Source organism: Sorex araneus, chromosome 9 (assembly GCF_027595985.1).
Source record: "Sorex araneus isolate mSorAra2 chromosome 9, mSorAra2.pri, whole genome shotgun sequence".
NCBI classification, from domain to species: domain Eukaryota; kingdom Metazoa; phylum Chordata; class Mammalia; order Eulipotyphla; family Soricidae; genus Sorex; species Sorex araneus.
This window is the reverse complement of record NC_073310.1, coordinates 64,530,984-64,549,051: the sequence shown is the minus strand read 5'-3', so window position 1 is coordinate 64,549,051 and position 18,068 is coordinate 64,530,984. Positions and strand designations below refer to the sequence as shown.

The following is an 18,068-nucleotide window of genomic DNA, read 5'->3' as shown; positions in this document are numbered from 1 at the left end:
CCCCCGCCTTGCCACTTCCCGGGCGCCGGACCCTCCTCCAAGGCCTCAGCATGGACGGTAAGTCGGCAGGAGCCTCTGTCCCTCTGTGGGGACCCCAGGCTTGTGGCGCATGTCGTCGTGGGGGTCATGGCTCCTACGGGCTGGGCCCTCTCCCAAGGCCGGGCTGCGGGTGTGGGCAAGACTCTGTACCTTTCGCTTTTGGTTTTTGGTTTTTGTTTGTTTCTTTTTGGGTCACACCTAGCGATGCTCAGGGGTTACTCCTGGCTCTGCACTCAGGAATTACCCCTGGCCGTGCTCGGGGGACCATATGGGATGCTGGGAATCGAACCCGGGTTGGTCACGTGCAAGGCAAACCCTCTCCGCTGTGCTGTTGCTCCGCCCCCTGTAGCTTTCACGGCATAAAGGGTCAGTGGCCAAAAGGGGAGCTGGGGACCCCGCCAGGAAGTAAACCACAGTCCAAAGAGAGGGACTCCTGCTGGCCCTGAGCACGGGCAGCTCTGCCCTCCCGGGACCTGAGGCCTGCAAATGAACAGGACTGCTCCCTCACGCCCTCGGAGGGCTGGACACGCGTGTTATGGGACAGTGAGGGGGGCCTGCGGGGGGCTGCTGAGCGCACACGGTGTGTGTCTGGGGGTACCTGGGCTGCTGCTCTGTTCTTCGAGGGGTGAGAATCGGCCTCGCTTTTGTGTTTGTTTTCTTTTTGGGTTTTGGTCACACCTGGCAATGCTAAGGGTTTACACCTGGCTCTGCATGCGGGAATCACTCCTGGGGCAGTGCTCGGGGAACCAGATGGCCCGGGGTCAGCCATGTGCCAAGGCAAGTGCTCTACCCGCAGTGCTCTAGGCCCCAGGGAGTGCTTTTGCTGGGAGAGGCTGAGTGAAAGTTGCCAGTCTTGGGGCTGGAGCGATAGCACAGCGGGGAGGGCGTTTGCCTTGCACGCGACCAACCCGGGTTCGAATCCCAGCATCCCATATGGTCCCCTGAGCACTGCCAGGGGTGATTTCCTGGAGCCAGGAGTGACCCCTGTGCATCGCCGAGTGTGACCCAAAAAGCAAAAAAAGAAAGTTGCCAGACAGGAGCGGATGGTAACTGTTTCGCCTGGATGAATCAGGGCAGTGTTGAGTGAACGCCCCGAGGTGAGGAATCTCCCAGGCCCTGGGACCCGGGACGGGAGTCCAGGGACGGCGCCCTGACCTCGCGCCACGGCCTGCGCTGCTGCCCCGGCCCCTGCTTTGGTTTTCCTGGGTCACAGCAGTGCTCAGGGCTGACTCCCGGTGGGACTTGGGGGACCATCCGGCGTGCTGGCCCCAGTGAAGGGCTTGTCGGGCCTTTCGTTCCTGTGTCCATCAGGTGGGCTTGATTGCGTGCCAAGATCTCCTTGCCGAGGGGGTGGGGGACCCGTTATGCGCCTGCCTGCTTCGTCTCCCCCGGAGAGTTTTCACCGCCCGACGCCGTTAAGGGGAGAGTGGGAGCAGGTCCTTCCGGGGCTGCTGCTTGCTGACCAGGAGCTCCTGCCTGCATGCGGGGGGGCGCCTTGTGCTACCTGAGTTCGAACAGGGTCCAGACCGTGATTCGTGGCTTCCAGAGTTGTCAGTCTGGAAAGAGGAGATGCTGAGCGCTGGGGGGGTTGGTCTTTTCTCTGTCCTTGGGAGGGCAGAGTCGCTCGCTGGTTTAGAAAACTGGGGCGGCGAGGCAGATGGTAGGGCAGCAGCGCGCTATGCCTGTTCTGTGCTTAGAAGGACCAAGAGTAGTGATTTCTTTTCTTTTTTTTTTTCTTTCTGGGTCACACCTGACGAGGCACAGGGGTTCCTCCTGGCTCTGCACTCAGGAATTACTCCTGGCGGTGCTCGGGGGACCATATAGGATGCTGGGAATCGAACCCAGGTGGCCACCTGCAAGGCAAACACTTTACCCGCTGTGCTATCGCTCCAGCCCCAAGAGTAGTAATTTTTTTTATTATTATTCTTAATTAGTGAATCACCGTGAGGTAGAGTTACAGATTTACAAACTTTCCTGCTTGCATTTCAGTCATACAATGGTCAAGTACCCATCCCTCCACCAGTGCCCATTTTCTACCACCAGTGGTCCCAGCATCCCTCCCACCCTCCTCCCCACACCCCACCCCACCTCTGTGGCCGGGCATTCCCTTTTGCGCACTCTCTCCTTTTGGGTGTTGTGGTTTACAGTAGAGGTATTAAGTGGCCATCGTGTTCAGTCTATAGTCAAGAGTAGTAATTTCTGTTTGTTTGTTTGTTTGTTTGTCTGTTTCACTTTGGGTCACACCCGGCATTGTACAGGGGTTACTCCTGGCTCATGCACTCAGGAATTACCCCTGGCAGTGCTCAGGGAACCGTATGGGATGCTGGGAATCGAACCTGGGTCGGTCGCGTGCAAGGCAAACGCCCTCCCCGCTGTGCTATCGCTCCAGCCCCAAGAGTAGTAATTTCTTAACCGTGAGTTTGCTTGATAGAAAAGGACGTCTGGTATCCAGGCCTTGTGGACATGGGGACACAGGCCACTCACTTAAAGAGAGAAACTAGTTTCTCAGAGATTTACGAGCTCGAGACGGGCCGACCAGTCTGTTCCCTGGAATGGGGACCCTCCCAGGGAAGCCCCGAGGTGCTAGATGGGGCGTTCACCCACTTTGATTTCTTTCCTTGCATCCTGCTGAGCCCACTGCCGAGTCTGCTGGCTGCACACCGCCCGTTAGCATTAGGGGTTCTGATAGAAATGGGGTGCTTTGGGGGCTGGAGCATAGCACAGCGGGGAGGGCGTTTGCCTTGCACGTGGCCGACCCGGGTTCGAGTCCCAGCATCCCATATGGTCCCCTGAGCACCGCCAGGAGTAATTCCTGAGTGAAGAGCCAGGAGTAACCCCTGAGCATCGCCGGGTGTGACCCAAAATGCGAAAAAAAAGAAAGAAAGAAAGAAAAGAAATGATACTTTTTGATGAGATTTTTAGTTTTTCCTTCTTTTTTTTTTTTGTTTGTTTCGGGACCACACCTGGCGATGCCCAGGTGTTATTCCTGGCTCTGCATCAGGCCTCACTGTTGTCGGTGCACGGGGGACCATCTGGGGTGCCGGGGATCTAACCCCAGTCGGCTACTCGCAAGCCGAGCTCCCTGCCCGCTGCCTGGCTCTCCCCGCGTGAGATTCCTGGCTGGCCTGGTTCCCAGGCCCCGCTGGATTCGCGGGGTGGGCTGTGTTGGTGTAGGTGGAGCTGATTCTACCCTGGCAGGTGTTCCCTCACTGCAGCATCCTCTCGTCGCGCCCACGTGGTCCCGCGGGGAGGAGGGGGCAGGGCCTCGCGGAGACCCCGGGAACAGCAGCACGTTTCGGGGGCTTCTTCCTGAGCAGCCGGGGAGAGGGACGGTGACCGCCCCGCAGCTCTGACCGTCCTCCTTCCCTGCTGGAGGCTGCCGCGGTCCCACCTGACCCCGCGGTTTGTCTTCTGTCCCTGGCCAGCCGAGGAGGAGGACCTGTGCCTGCTCACCGCCCTGCTGGAGGAGAGCGAGGCGGCCGCGGTCGGGGGTCCCCACGGCGGCCCGGACACCTTCGACGAGCTCTTCGACGCGGACGGGGATGGGGAGTCCTACACGGAGGGCGAGGAGGGCGAGGAGGTGGGCACCCTCGAAGACCAGAAGGAGAACGTGGCCGCCCTGTTTGGGGACGTGGGCGACTTAACGGACGAAGAGGAAGGCGCCCCTCCGCAGCCGGACGCTCCTGGTCCCGGGAAAACCCATCAGGAGCTGCAAGGTGTGTGGGGACCTGCTGCCGCCTCGGTCCCTGAGTGCCAGGCGCGGGGCACGGTGGGCGGGGCGAATATTGAAGGCCTCCTTTCCGCCTGAGCGGGCTCCTTCCATCCCCCTTAGCTGGCGTTGATTGACCTTCCTGAAGGTTCTGGTGCTTTTCCTGCTGGGCACAGAGAAGTGTAACGCGGGGTTTGTCCCTATAGTGCAGCTAGCCTCTGCCTGCTTGCCCAGCCCATGGGCACGGAATGTTCTAGAAACAGAGCTCACAGTAAGAGGCACGCTCCCCCTGACTCCTGGCATCTTCTCTCGACTTTATTGTAATAAGGTCCCACGTTTCAGCCCCACCTCCTGTTGGGTCCAACACAAGCCGGTTTCTTTCTGGTCACACATGGTCTGTGGACTGAACGGTCATTTCCTGCTTCCTGTGGAGGGGTCAGTCGGGCTGCCCACAGTTATCCGCGAGACAGATTCATAACTCGCGCAGCGTGAAAAGGCCCGTCACTGACGTGGAGTTTACTTCCCTGGGGCCTCTCAGGCGTGGAAGTTAATGGTGTGTGTTCTCGGCGGGTGGTTCTGCTGCTGGTTTTGAGGTTTTGTGGCTTGGGCGGAATCCAAAGCCGTTCCCAGCGTTTACCGTTGTGGATAGTATTTCCCTGCTGTGCAGCTCAAGTCCGAGGCTCTTTTTCTCTCCAGATGAACTCAGGAAGCTGCAGGAGCAGATGAAGGCTTTGCAGGCGCAGCTGCAGATGGCCTCCCTCGCCACGCCTGCGCGCCCACTCCCGCCCGGCGCCCGGGGTGAGACTCAGGGCCGTCTCTTGGGGCGGGGAAAGTGGCTCCAGGCCCAGGGCCCAGAGAACAACCTGTCCAAATGCTCTTCTCCAATTTGCTGTGCCTCAGACCAAAAAGACGGAGCCCCTCGCCCCCCTCTCAAGGAGAAGAGGCCTCGGAGAATCCAGGAGTCCGCCTGCTTTTCTGCTGAGCTTGATGTCCCGGCTCCGCCCAGGGCTAAGCGAGTGGCTCGGACCCCAAAGGTGGACCCCAAAACTCCCACCGGTGAGTACGCAGCCTTCCCGGTCCTCAGGTGCTGGCTTGTTTGAAATTGTGTGTGTGCGTGCGTGCGTGCGTGTGTGTGTGTGTGTATGCACATGCGTGCACATGCACCCATTGAGAAGAGCATGTTTGGGGGAAGGGGAGCCGGACACTGTCTTAAACTGAGGATGTTCGTCCTGTAATCGTCTAGTTGACGTAGACGTAAGCAGTAGTCAGTTGACCTCTGGGCTGAACCCACGTGATCTCGAGTTTTCATCGTGAAGGTTGTGAGTGGCCACTTTGGAGCTGTATTAAATCTGGGGGTGATTCTTGAGAAACGCTGTCTCTGGCAGGAGCGCGGGCTTCAAATGCAGTCTTCCCGCCTCAGCCTACCGTGAGACAGGAAAGATGTGCTGGGGCCTTAGGGTGCGGGTGACAGGGCAGCGGGGAGGGCACTGGCCTGACGCACAGCCCGTCTGTGAGCAACCCCTGGCTCCCCATTTGGTCCCTGGGCCCCGCTGGGTATGGCGGGAGAGAGAAAAAGAGGGAGAGAGGGAGAGGGAGAGACCCTCTGTATTGGGTTTATTGTTCTGCCTCCTCTTGCTGAAGTGATTATTTCTTGGAGATGATGTCTATGGAAAATACATTATTCCTGATTTCCCTAAGATCCCAGGGCCCGGTGAGCAGCGTCTGCTGCCGTGCTCCTGAGAGGCGCCTTTGTGGACACAGGCAGGGGTCAGGGCGCCTGTGGCACCTGGTGTTCGTGTCTAAGGGCCAGTCCACTGCCGGCGAGGCGGGTCCACCCACCGGCACTTTGGTCTCACTGAGGTGTCTCCTGGGGCAGCTCCCCGCCTGAGGGTGGGTTTTAGAGACTAATCCCGGTTCTGGGCTTGCTGTGGCCACCCTCTGGCTTGGAAGCAATGCCTGAGAGAGGGGGCTCCACTACCCAGAAACGGCCGGTTTTCCTTACCCGCAGGGGATTGGCAGGTGCTTTTAAAGTACAGAGAGTCGGGGCTAGAGCAATAGATAGCACAGTGGGGAGGGCGTTTGCCTCCACGTGCCCGAGCCAGGTTCGAACCCAGCACCCCATATGGTCCCCGAGTACCACCAGGTGTGACCCCTGAGTACCACCAGGTGTGACCAAAAACAGTAAATGAAATGTGAAGAGTTGGGGCTGGAGCAATAGTCCCGGGCGGAGGGCGTTGGCCTTGCATGCCGCTGACCGGGGACCCTCAGAGAACACCCAGCAGACGTCCTGGGGCAGACGTCGCTGTCCAGCCCAGCGGTGACCGGTTCACCCCATGGGACGTGGGTTTCTGTTGAGACTGTCCGGCTTGAGTAGCGGTGTTCTCAGTCGGGCAGAGACCCCTCACGCCTGGGCCCGCCGTGTTGGTTGAGAAAGAAAACACTGCCCCCCAGAAACGTGTGCTGGATAGCCTGGGTGCTTACTCACTTTTTATCTTGATTCCCTAGAGCCCAAAAGCCCGCCTCTGGCGCCCACCGCGGCACCTGCCCGGCCGCTGCAGAGCACACCTGGGAACGAGCCCGGCCGAGGGGCGCGGGGGCAGCGGACGGAGGCGCCCGGGAGCCCCGGGGCCGCAGCCGAGCCCGTGTCTGTGGAGGCCTTCTCCGGCCTGCGGCTCAGGTTGGTGAGGCCCCTCGGGGCTCGCAGCTGGGTGGGGGCAGTGGTGGGGCTGGCAGAACCCGGCCGAGAGGAGCCACGTGGAGGGGACGTTTCGGGCCCGTTTCCTGCTTTGTCCCGGGGACAAAGTGACGGAGCTGGAGATGATTTTGAGCTGCTCGGTGACGCCTACGGCTTAGCCAGCAAAGCAGCCCCCCGGAACAAGCCAAGGAGCACAGCTCTGCGCTGGGGAGCGGACTCGGGGAGACGGAGGAGCGGGAGAGAGTGTGCACGTCCAGGACGGGGGGCGGAGAAGGCCCCGTGGGCGCTTTTCCCCACTTTTCATTAAATAGGGGCCATGCCGCTGTGTGGGGGTCAGAACCAGGGTCTCCCGACCCCTCCTGCAGTGGGGCTGGGCCACAGCCAGAGAGGGGCTCTTCCTGGCTCTGTTCAGCGTCACGTGACCCCGCGCGTGCTCGGGGGACCATATGTGGTATGGGGAATGTGAGTGAGCGCCAGCTGCCCGCAAGTGCCATAAGCCCGCACTGTCCCCGACCCCAGTAAGAAATGACCTTCAGAGGCCTGGGGCACCGCAGGCGCCCGGTTCTGGCCAGCAAAGCAAGTCACCTAATTTTTTACATACTTGCTATGAAGACATGTGTCTTCTCCCCGTGACATCGTGAAGGCCCCCGGGAACTCCAAGGGGATGCCTGCCCCTCGCCCCGCCGAGCGGCCGGGAGCAGAGGCCATCTCGGTCACCTGCGGCTTCTCCCCGCAGGCGGCCTCGCGTGTCCTCCACGGAAATGAACAAGAAGATGGTTGGCCGGAAGCTGGTCCGCCTGTCCCAGCTCCAGGAGAAGCTGGCCAGCGAGAAGCTCGACGAGATCGACTGGGTGACCTTCGGGGTGATCCTGAAGAAGGTCACCCCCCAGAGCTGCAACAGCGTGAGTCCCGTGCCCGGGCCCTCGCCGGCCGGAATCCAGGAGGCCTGCTCACTCCGGTCTGCCGGGCTGGTCCCGGCTCCTCGCCTTGTCCGCTTCGTCCTCACGACGTTTCCCTCACCCGTGTTTAGTGGCCGGGGGGCGGGGCTTGCCCCTTAGATCGGGACCGGAAGCGAGTTGGGATCCTCGGAGACTTGGCTAGGTCTGAGGCTGCTTTGCAGCTGGGCCAGGACCCCTCGTGAGCCGATTTGAGCTGGTTATGCCTCCGGCGGCCCCCATCACCCCCGGCCCCTGGGTTTGGGTTGGGGCCACACCCAGCAGTGCCCCAGGACCCCGCCGGGGCTGTGGGGGTCGAACCTAAGCTGCATGAAGCGCTGGGCACTCACCCTGGCCCCCTCCAGCTGCGGCCCTGGTGCCACCTCGCGGCCTCACTGCCCTTCACCCTCGGAGAGGACAGGCCCGAGCGTGACCTGGCGCGGAGATGCTGACCCCGCTGGTGTCGGGCAGCACTGACGGGCTCGGGGGCCGGGAGGTGCCCTGCGGCCTCCTGAGAGCAGCAGGTCTTTGTCGCAGGGGAAAACCTTCAGCATCTGGCACCTGAACGACCTCCGTGACCTGACACGGCACGTGTCCCTCTTCCTGTTCGGGGACGTGCACAGGCAGCTCTGGAAGACGGCCCAGGGCAGCGTCGTCGGGCTGCTCAATGCCAACCTCATGAAGCCCCGGGACGGCTCCGAGGAGGTGAGTGCTGTCTGCGCTGGCCTGGCCCCGCGGAGTCCGAGTTCCCTCCACCCCCCCGTCCTTTGGGGCAGCAGCAGGTCGGGGCCCACCATGCGGGCGTAGGTGCTCCCGGCAGTCCTGCAGCACGGGCCGGCCAGGGAGCGCCGTGAAGAGGGCGGCCAGACCTGTCCCCGGCCTCGAGTGGTTCCGTTCTGCCTGTGCTGGCCCAAACCAAACCCCGTTCCTGTGCTGAGGCGAGAGAGATTTCGAGGGGAGAATAGCCCTTGGCACCTTCCCCTGCCCCCGAGTGCAGCTTCACTCGCCCTCGAGACCCTGTACAGCCCAAATGGGCCCCCGGGGGCGGCGGGCGGCGAGGGGCCCGGGCTGGAGCGAGGCTGGGGCGCTGCTTGACCCAAGGGCCCCCCACAGGTGTGCCTGAGCATCGACCATCCGCAGAAGGTCCTGGTCATGGGGGAGGCGCTGGACCTGGGCACCTGCCGGGCAAAGAAGAAGAACGGGGAGCCGTGTACCCAGACGGTCAACCTGGTGGGTCTCGGCGCGCAGAGAGGGGCGGGGGGGTGCTGGCACCGTGCAGACTGTCCCCATAATCAGGAGTGTGGGGGGATGGGAACGTGCCGTCCGTGATCGCCCCCTGGGGGCGCAGAGGCAGCCGAGGCAGGAGACCCCGTGTCCATCCCTGGCGTGTCCTGTCGCCGTCCAGCGCCCTGAGCACTGCCAGGGTGGGTGTTACGGCGGGGCGGACCCTGACTCCCGTGCGATGCTTAAAGGAAGAGCCTGGAGGCGATGGCACGAGGCTGGGCTGAGGGGGCTGGCGGGTGGGCGCGGCGGGTGGGCGCCCAGCACTGCGTCCGCGGAGCAGCCAGCAGCAGAGGCCCCGTCCTCCCCGCAGAGGGACTGCGAGTACTGCCAGTACCACATCCAGGCCCAGTACAGGCGGTTGAGCGCCAAGCGCCCGGACCTGCAGTCCAGCTTCTCCGGCGGGCGCGTCCCCAAGAAGTTCGCGCGCAGGGGCGCCAGCCTCAAGGAGCGGCTGTGCCAGGACGGCTTCTACTACGGGGGCGTGTCCTCCGCCTCCTACGCGGCCTCCCTGTAAGTGGCCAGCGGGCACTGGGGCTTCGTGGCCCGGCACGGGCGGGTCAGGGCTGCTGAGGGCGGGGGGCGGGTCAGCGTGATGGTCGAGCAGTGGGAGGGCTCGTGCTTGCCCTGCGTGCCAGCGCCTCATATAACCCTGAGCACTGCCAGGCGGAATAGGCCCGAGTGCAGAGGCTGGAGTAACTCCTGAGCACCACCGGGTGTGGCCAAAAAATAAACAACCCAAAAGTGTGTTTTGCGGGGGAGAGTGTGTTTGTCGTCCTCAGACCCCTTTGAGTATTTCCCTCGTGCCCCCTAGGAGAGGTTCTGGCCCTCCTGGGACCGGGCAGGGGTACACTGGGCACTGGGGCAGGCCCTCCGGGCTCCAGGAGGTGGCCACTGGCTTCGTCACGGGGGCCCGGCACAGGGGAGCCCGAGCTGGCTGCGACCCCGGCACAGGACAGGGGCCTCCTGCAGGCAGGGCCTGGAGCAGCCCCTCTCGGCCTGTCTCAGACTCAGAACCATCCCCCGGAGTGCGCCCGCCAGAAGGAGCGGCCCCGTGTGTGGTCGGCCCGAGCTCGCTCCGTCCCGCACTGCCTGCGGCCAGCAGGAACTGGGCTCACCTGGGCCCTGGAACCCGCCTCACTCCCTACGAGACGCCGTGTCCCTGTTGGGTCGTTCCGTGGCGGACCCCCACGTGGCCCCGGTGGCCGCTTCCACGGCGCCTCCCCGTGGGTCGGTGCCGCGTGCCTGGCGTCTCCCACAGAGCCTGTGCCCTGCTCCTCAGTCCTGCGGGCCGACCACGCTCAGATGACTCTGGTGGTCAGCGAGGGCCTGCACGGCCTTGGGCCCAAGCGGCCACACGGCTTCGGCCGCCCCATTTTGTGGTGACCTGGGGCTCAGCGACCCCCTTGGGGGCACCCCTGTCATTGCAGAGCCCCCAAGAAGAAGATCCAGACCACGCTGAGCCACCTGGTGGTGAGGGGCTCGGACCAGGTCCTCCAGGAGACGCAGCGGAAGCTGGGTAACGGGGGCTCCCGCTCGGGGTGTCTCCACGGCCTGCGGGCCAGGGCCGGGCATGTGGCTGGGCGGGGGTGGGTGTGGGTAAGGCCGGCACGTGCCGGGGGCAGCCCCAGGAGGAAACCCACAGTGCCCACAGCCACACCAGAGCTGTCTGCCTTTCTGAGTTGGCGTACCGGGGTCTGACATTGGGGGCGTGGAGGGTCACACCCAGTGGCTGGGCTCAGGGTCACTCCTGGCCGTGCTGCGCGGGGGCCAGGGATCAGCCCGGTTGGCTCCAGCTAGGGCCACACCCACAGCCCACACCTGTACTTGGTGTTTTCGGGCGGGGGGAGGGTTTGGGGTCACACCCGTGGTGCTCAGGCCTTACTTTGGCTCGCACACTCGGGAAGTGCTCCTGGTGGTGCTTGGGGGGACCATATGGGACGCCGGGGATCGAACCCAGGTCATCTGCATGCAGGCAAAGTCCCTCCCCGCTGCCCTGTCGCTCTGGGCCTTGGCTCCGATTGGTGACCGCGTCTCCTTTTAGCTGACACGAGCGGGCCAAGGGCCCTGTCTCTGGCGTCTGTAATGTCTGTGGCACGTCACAGGCCCTGCGTCGGGTCCTCTGACGTGACGTCCGCTCGGCCCTAGGAGTGCCCCAGAAGAGCTTGTCGTGCTCGGAGGAGTTCAAGGAGCTGATGGACCTGCCCACGTTTGGCGCCCGGAACCTGAAGCAGCATTTGGCAAAGGCCACGTCAGGTAGAATGGGGGCCACTCACTCCCAGTCCCCCAGGCCCGCCCCGCCCCCCACGCCCTCAGCCCGCGGCTTGTGTTCTAGGGGCCACGGGGCTCCCGAGATCGGCCGTCCAGTCCATCTCGGCCTCGGCCCTGCTGAAGCAGCAGAAGCAGCAGATGTTGGAGATGAGGAGGAAGAGGGCCGAAGAGGCTCAGAAACGGTGGGTGACCACGCCCTGCGCCGGGAGCCGTGTCTTAGCAGCTCTCTTAAAAACACATCTAAAAACCTTAGATGTGTTTTTAACCCTGGAACTCAAAAACTGGGAAAAAATTACTTGGGGGTTTGGAGGCCACCCCTGGTGGTGGTGCTCAGGGGTCACTCCTGGTAGGGCCCAGGGGACCCCTGAGGTGCCAGGGCTCAGGTGGGGCCCGGCTGCGTACAGGACAAGCCCCCTACCCGGTGTACGCCGCTTGGGCCCCAGAAAAACAGCTGGTCGGGGTCACACCCAGTGGTGCTGGGGGCAGGGCTAGGCCTGGCCCCAGTGCTTAGGGGTCACTCATGCCCAGCGGCGCTCAAGGGACCCTGTGGGGTCCCGGATAGAACCGGGCTTGGCCGCTTGCAAGGCCGGGGCCTTCACCCCTGGGCGCTCCCCCGCCGTCCTGTGAGCGGCCAATTGACCGCACCTTCCTGTGAGGGCCCCTCTGTCCACCAGGCCCTCCCCTGCAGACTCAGAGGGGTTCAGGGTGCTGCGGGTGGTGCCGGGGGCTGCGTGGGCAGGGCAGCCCACCTGAGGTGCGGGAAGGCCGTCTGCGGGCGCGCTGACCCTCTCCCGCTCTGCCTTGAAGCTCCCTCCAGAGCGCGGGCCGACTGCAGGACCCGGCTGTGCCACCCCCGCCAGGGACGCCGCACGCGGGGCCGCAGCTGCCCCGGCTGGGACGAGGCATCGCAGAGGGGGACGACGTTCTCTTTTACGACGAGTCGCCGCCGCCCAGACCCCAGCTGGGCGCGTTGGCCGAGGCCAGGAAGGTGAGTGGATGGTGCTGTGGGCGGCGGGTGCCACCGACCCCTCGCTTGTTGGGGTCGTTAGCGTCGAAGACGCTTCTAGGGTGTCAGTCTCACGTGAGAGCGACCCGAGGAAGCCGCTCCTCACTGGGGAGGGCTCTGCTCTGAGGGGCGCCGGCCCCGGGCCAGCCCCAGACCCCGAGGACAAAGGCTTCCCCGGGATGCTCGGACCGCGTGTAGCCCCCGGGGCCGTGTGGGCACCCAGCCGAGGGTTGGCCCCGGCCTTGGCCTGGAGACGCAGCGCGCGGGGGCTTCCCCGCCCGGCGGGCTGCTCTCCCGTGGAGACCTGCAGTGTTCTCAGGGCCCGTCAGGCAGTGCTCGCCCCGTGTTTCTCGAGAGCCCGAGACTGGAGGCTGCTGGGACCCTCCAGATGTGTGGCCCCTGCGGGCTGGGCTACGCGCGCGCGGTGGGTGTCGAGCTGAGACCAGCTTCGCCTCTGCTGCCCCGGGGCCACCGCTTCGGGCCGTGCCTTTCCCGTTGTTCAGGTCGGCTTTTCCCTGCCCCCTCGTTCTTGGTGCAGCTCGCGGCCATTACCAAGTTGCGGGCCAAAGGCCAGATCCTCACCAGAACCAACCCGAACACCATCAAGAAGACGCCGAAGGACCCCCGGGCTGTCCTCGAGGTGAAGGGCCGTGTGGAAAAGAGCGTCTCGGGCGCCGCGCCAGGTACTGTGGCGGGGGCCGCGGGGGGGCCTGTGCCACGGGGGGGCCCGCAGGGCATCTCCGCGTGCTCTGCAAGGGCTTGGCTGCTGTCCGCTGTCGCCACGGTCGGCTCCTGGTTCCAGAACGGGGGTCGGGCTCCGTAGCCGGCCCGGCCAGACTGCCGGTGCCTGTTCTGTCTCTCACTGTCTTGCTAGAACTTTCTACCGTTGCTACCTGCAGGCCGGGCGTTTAAAGGGCGCGGGGACCCGGGGGAGGCGGGGGGATGGGACAGGCCGCCGGGGCCACGGGCTCATGCCACTCCTCCCTCCTGCAGCCGAGGAGGACTCGGAGCCCGCCAGGAAGAGGAGGAGGGAGCAGCAGGCCTACCTGGAGTCCGAGGAGTTCCAGAAGATCCTAAAGGCCAAGTCGAGGCACACGGGGATCGTGAAGGAGGTGAGAGGAAGCGGCGTCGCAAGCGGGAGGGCCTAAGGCAGGGTGAGCCCTTGGTTCTGGGCTCGGGACTCCCTCCTGGCAGTGCTCAGGGGACCCTAGGATTAAGCTCGGGTTGGACGCCTTCCTGTGTATTGTCCCTTTGGCCCTAGGATGGAAAATACTCGGGGTGAGTATGTGTTGGGGGCAGGGGCCATAGCACAGCGGGGAGGGCGTTTGCCTTGCACATGGCTGGCCCAGGTTCGATCCTCGGCATCCCATTTGGTCTCCTGAGTGCGGAGCCAGGAGTGACCCCTGTGCATTGCTGGGTGTGACCCAAAAAGGATAAAAATAGTTTGTGTGGCCTGGGGGTCTGAGGGGTATTCAGAGGGACCTTCGGGTTTGGGGGTGCACCGTCCCCTGCAGGAAGGGGACCTGTCTGCTCCCCGTCGGCAGCCTGGGGGACAGCAGGGCCTTGGCAGTGTGTCCCCTGGGTAGGGGTGGCACGAGAAGGCAGAGGCGCCCCTCTGGTGGGCGGGAGTGGGGATTCGGGGTGTGCAGCTTTGTCCAGGCGGTGCCCGAGCTGACCCTGAGCACTGCAGGGCTGAGCTGACTCATGGGAGCACAGGTTGGCCGTGTGCCACCACCCCTGCCCGCCTGCCCTCACGCCTCATCCCCGCCACGGGCTGGAGCTGGAGAACAGCGTGTAGCCATGGCCGCTGCGTCCCTTTGGAGCCATCTGCCCGGAGGGGGCAGGGTCACCAGCTTGGGTCAGGCAATGCCCTTGCAGCCAACCCCGGTTTGACCCCAGGTGCCACAGACGGTCCCTGAAGCATTGCCAGGAATGACCCCTGAGCCGGGCCCAAGGGGCCCAGACAGGTCCGAGAGGGCGTCCCCGGGCTCCCGGTCCCTGTGTGCCGCTGACCGCCCTCCCCGCGCCGTGTCCCCGCAGGCCGAGGCCGAGCTGCAGGAGCGCTACTTCGAGCCGCTGGTGAAAAAGGAGCAGCTGGAGGAAAAGATGCGCAGCGTGCGTGCCGTCAAGTGCCGCGTGGTGACGTGCCGCACGGTGAGCGGGGGCGAGGAGGGTGCGGGGGCGCGGCGGGGGTGCACAGGCCCTGACCCCGCCCTCCCCTGCAGTGCGCCTACACCCACTTCCAGCCGCGGGAGACCTGCGTCAGCGAGCAGCACGACCTGCGCTGGCACGAGGCCGTGAAGAGCTTCTTCCGGTGCCCCTGCGGGAACAGGACCATCTCTCTGGACCGGCTGCCCAGGACGCACTGCAGGTACGGCCGCGTCTGGGTCTGCTTCGGGGCTCTGGGGCTCTTCTGGGTCACCCAGCGACGCGGAGGGTTCCTCCTGGCAGCGCGGGGGACCAGCCGGGGTCGGCCGGGGCCAAGGAAGCGCCCTCCCGCTGTGCTGCGGTCCAGCACCCGTGCCCTCACCCAGAGGTTCAGCGCCCCCCGACCACCACTTCTCAGCCTCTGTCACCTTTGGGCGTTTGTTTTCCCCATCAGACGCCCTGAACAGAATCAGTTGTTCACTGTTTCTCACTAGCGACTCTTCTCCCTTTCCGAGACCAGCGGCCACCGGGCCTTTCTGAACTCATCTTGCCTTCTCTGATCTCCTTCCCTGCCTCTCTGCCCTTCCTGTTCCGTTGTTGTTATTGTTGTTGGTGGTGGTGGTTTTTTTGCTTTTTGGGTCACACCCGGTGATGCTAAGGGGTTCCTCCTGGCTCTGCACTCAGGAATCGCTCCTGGCAGTGCTCAGGGGACCCTATGGGATGCTGGGGGTCGACCCTGGGTTGGCCGCGTGCAAGGCAAACGCCCTCCCCGCTGTGCTGTCGCTCCAACCACCTTCCTGCCTCTTTCTGCTGTCACCTTTTTCGACCTTTAGCCCAGGGCTCAAACTCAACCTGTCACCTGTCGTTAGTTTGGGGGTCACACCCGGCAGTGCCGGGGCCTGAACCCCAGCTGGCCACGGGTGAGGCTCGTGCCCTGTCCCGCTGTCCTATAGCTCGAGCCCCCGCATTTCCCTTTGCTCATTAACGTGTGACCTGTGCATTGTGTGGCTTGTCTGGGGGCCAGGGGGCAGGGCACACGCCCTCCCGTCACCCTGGCTGTGGTCCCGTCGCACTGTCGCTGAGCCGGCTCCAGCCCTTGAGTCGGTCTGCGCATGGCGGCTTCACTTCCATCCAGAATGTTTGCCAATGGCGTTGGGGACACTCGCAGGGGCAGTGCTGCTGGCAGACCCGCCCGGGGGAGGGAGTCCTACTGGCCGTGTCCTTGGGCTGCGTCTTTGGCCTGTGTCCCCTTGACCGGGAGCAGGAGCCTGGCAAGGGCCCCAGGGTCCCCTCAGCCCCGCAGGTCGTGTGCAGACACGGGACCCTCCCGGCTGGCGCCTACGGGGCTGCAGCTCCCTGGGCGAGTCTGAGTCTGGGAAGATGCAGGCTGGGAGCGGGGAGGGAACAAGCTTCTCCCCCTCCTTGTCCCTGGGCAGAACTGGCCCCACCCTCGGTGCCCTCCCTGCCCACCATAAAGGTGCTAGAAGAACCTCAGGCCACTTGGCTAGAGAGTATCAGGGCTTCCGCGGGGGAAGACAGGGAAGGAGGGTCACCAGGAAACGGCAGAGTCCAGGCGTCACCCCCTCTTCATTCATCACCCGTCACCCCACTCCACTCCCTGCAGCAAGGGAACCCGAGAGCACTGCCGCCTTGGGGTGTGGGCCGGGGCCCCCCACGAGCAGTGTCCTGGGGTGCGGGCTATGGCCCCAAGAGCACTGTGTCCTGGGGTGCGGGCATGGCCCTGTGAGCACTGTGTCCTGGGTGCGGGCGTGGCCCCGCTGAGCAGGCTGTCTCCTCCGTTTCAGCACCTGTGGCCTCTTCAAGTGGGAGCGGGACGGGATGCTGAAGGTGAGTGCTGGGTCCCTGGCTGGTTCCGGGGGGTCCCGTCCCCGTCCCCGTCCCCCACACACCGTACAGGTCAGGACCACTTTGACCGTTCCTCGCCCAAATCTTCCTTTCTGTAGGAGAAGACAGGCCCGAAGATCGGCGCGGAGACCCTGCTGCCCAGGGGCGAGGAGCACGCCAAGTTCCTCAACAGCCTCAAGTAGCCGCGGGCCCGGCCGTGCCCCTCCCCAAGGCCGTGTGGCTCTGGAGTGCGCGTGGCGCTGTCCCCGGGGCTCTACCCGGGGTTCTCTGGCCCACCTGCTCCCCCAGGAACACCCAGAGCGCCCTGCAGCCTCTTGCTTCCCCATCCTGCTCAGCCTTCGCCAGGGCCGGACCCAGGGCAGCGTGGGGACTCGGAGGCCAGGCGGGCGGCATCTCCCGGCCCCTTGGCACCCTGCACGCTGTCGGCACCTGGAGGTGGCGGGTGGAGAGTGCGGTCAGGGCGGTTCAGACAGGGGCTGCCCCCGTGGGGGGTGGTCCCTGAGGGTCTCTGAGGCAGGCAGGAGTATGGCACTGACCTTCCTGTCCCACGGGGCACGAGGGGCCAAGAAGGGCGTTAGGGCTGCTTTATTTCCAGAACATGCTTTTTTGTTTTTAAATTTGTTTTTCCTGGGCCCCACCTGGCAGCTTCTGGCCTGACTCCTGGCACTGTGCTCGGGGCTCACCCCAAGTCAGGGACCGGATGGGGGCCAGCTGGGCAGAGTGCCTTGACCCCCGTCCTGTCTCTCTGGTCCCTTTTAAAATTCTTTCCAACTTAAAATTTAAGAATAATGTTCAGATCTGTGACTTACTTCCCTTTTCACTGATTTTATATTTTAGGGGTGGGGTCTTGCACCTGAGGCATGTCCTTCCTCAGAGTATTCAGGGATATTTACCAAGGAAAGCACAATTCTACAGTGAAAATAGATTTTTTTAATCGTATCCTCCTTATCGACACAATTAAATGTTTTTACGCAACCTGATGCGTGTTAGTTTCTTCAGTTGTCATTGGCACCAGAAGCCGGCTCAAGGCCAGTGACCTCTGGCATGGGTCAGCGGAGAGAAATAGGCTGCCCTGGGTGGGCCAAGCCGGGTAGGTGTTGTTGGGATTCTCACGATTTTCAAGTCGTTTTGCTGTGACTTTTTCGGTGGAATGCAGTAGGGAGGGAATTTCAAAGAAGAGAAAAGCTCTTTTTTTTCTCTCTCTCTCTTTTGGGTCATACCTGGCGATACACAGGGGTTACTCCTGGCTCTACACTCAGGAATTACTCCTGGTGGTGCTCAGGGGACCATATGGGATGCTGGGAATCAAACCTGGGTCAGCCGCGTACAAGGCAAACGCCCTACCCGCTGTGCTATCACTCCAGCCCCTAGAAAAGCTCTTTCTCCTCAAGAGGCTGGTGTTGCGGTCACACCCGGTGGGGTGCTCGGACCTCGGTCACTCCACAGTGCTCTAGGAACTGGGGCCAGCTGCACCTGAGGCAAGCTAAGCTCCTTCACCAGCTCTCCTGCCCTCTCAGATTGTCTTAAAATATCTCTCATCACACAGGGGGAAAAAAGGAGAATTGGGGTCATTTAAACAGCGATGCTGAGGAGAAAGGCACTTCTCAGGCTGATGGACATACACCCATGGGAAGCCACAGGCGTCGGCCACCTCCCGTAGTAGCAACAACAGAAAAGGTTCTGGGCCTGGGGCCACTGTACGTCAGGTTGGCGTTGGCCTTGCACACGGCGACCTGGGTTCCATCCCCAGGATCCCAGAGGGCTCCCCGAGCACCGCCTAGAATAATTCCTGAGTGCAGGGCCAGGAGGAACTCCTGAGCATCGCTGGGTGGGATCCGAAAAACAGCAACAACAAAAAGGTTTCAACTTATAAAATAAGTTTTCAAATTGTTTTGTTTTGGGGGGTCTGTGAGGCGGGACCCAGAGCTGCAGGGGTCAGCCACATGCAGGCACACACCCCACTTGCTGCCTCATCTCTGACCTTCAAGATTGCGTCTTTCGGAGTGGAGCTTACAAGATGAATGGTCGAGCAAAGTTCACAAGGAAAGGTTGTCTGGGGGGTTGTCTGATTCCTGAGCATTGCTGGATATGACCCAAAAAGCAAAAAAATAAATAAAA

The 18,068-nt window shown here is 63.2% G+C and overlaps 1 protein-coding gene across 1 annotated transcript; it reads left to right on the top strand.

The window, feature by feature from the left end:
- Nucleotides 1–16,292, top strand: MCM10 (minichromosome maintenance 10 replication initiation factor). The gene is made up of 19 exons (XM_055147436.1): nucleotides 1–57; nucleotides 3,465–3,755; nucleotides 4,445–4,546; nucleotides 4,664–4,804; nucleotides 6,254–6,425; nucleotides 7,180–7,345; nucleotides 7,916–8,083; nucleotides 8,492–8,608; nucleotides 8,973–9,172; nucleotides 10,090–10,178; nucleotides 10,808–10,915; nucleotides 10,995–11,112; nucleotides 11,738–11,918; nucleotides 12,475–12,619; nucleotides 12,930–13,048; nucleotides 13,977–14,090; nucleotides 14,162–14,307; nucleotides 15,890–15,932; nucleotides 16,049–16,292. Exons 1-19 carry the CDS (start codon nucleotides 51–53, stop codon nucleotides 16,130–16,132), a joined length of 2,511 nt encoding a protein of 836 aa, XP_055003411.1. The 5' UTR covers nucleotides 1–50; the 3' UTR covers nucleotides 16,133–16,292.
- Nucleotides 16,293–18,068: the final 1,776 nt, after the last annotated feature.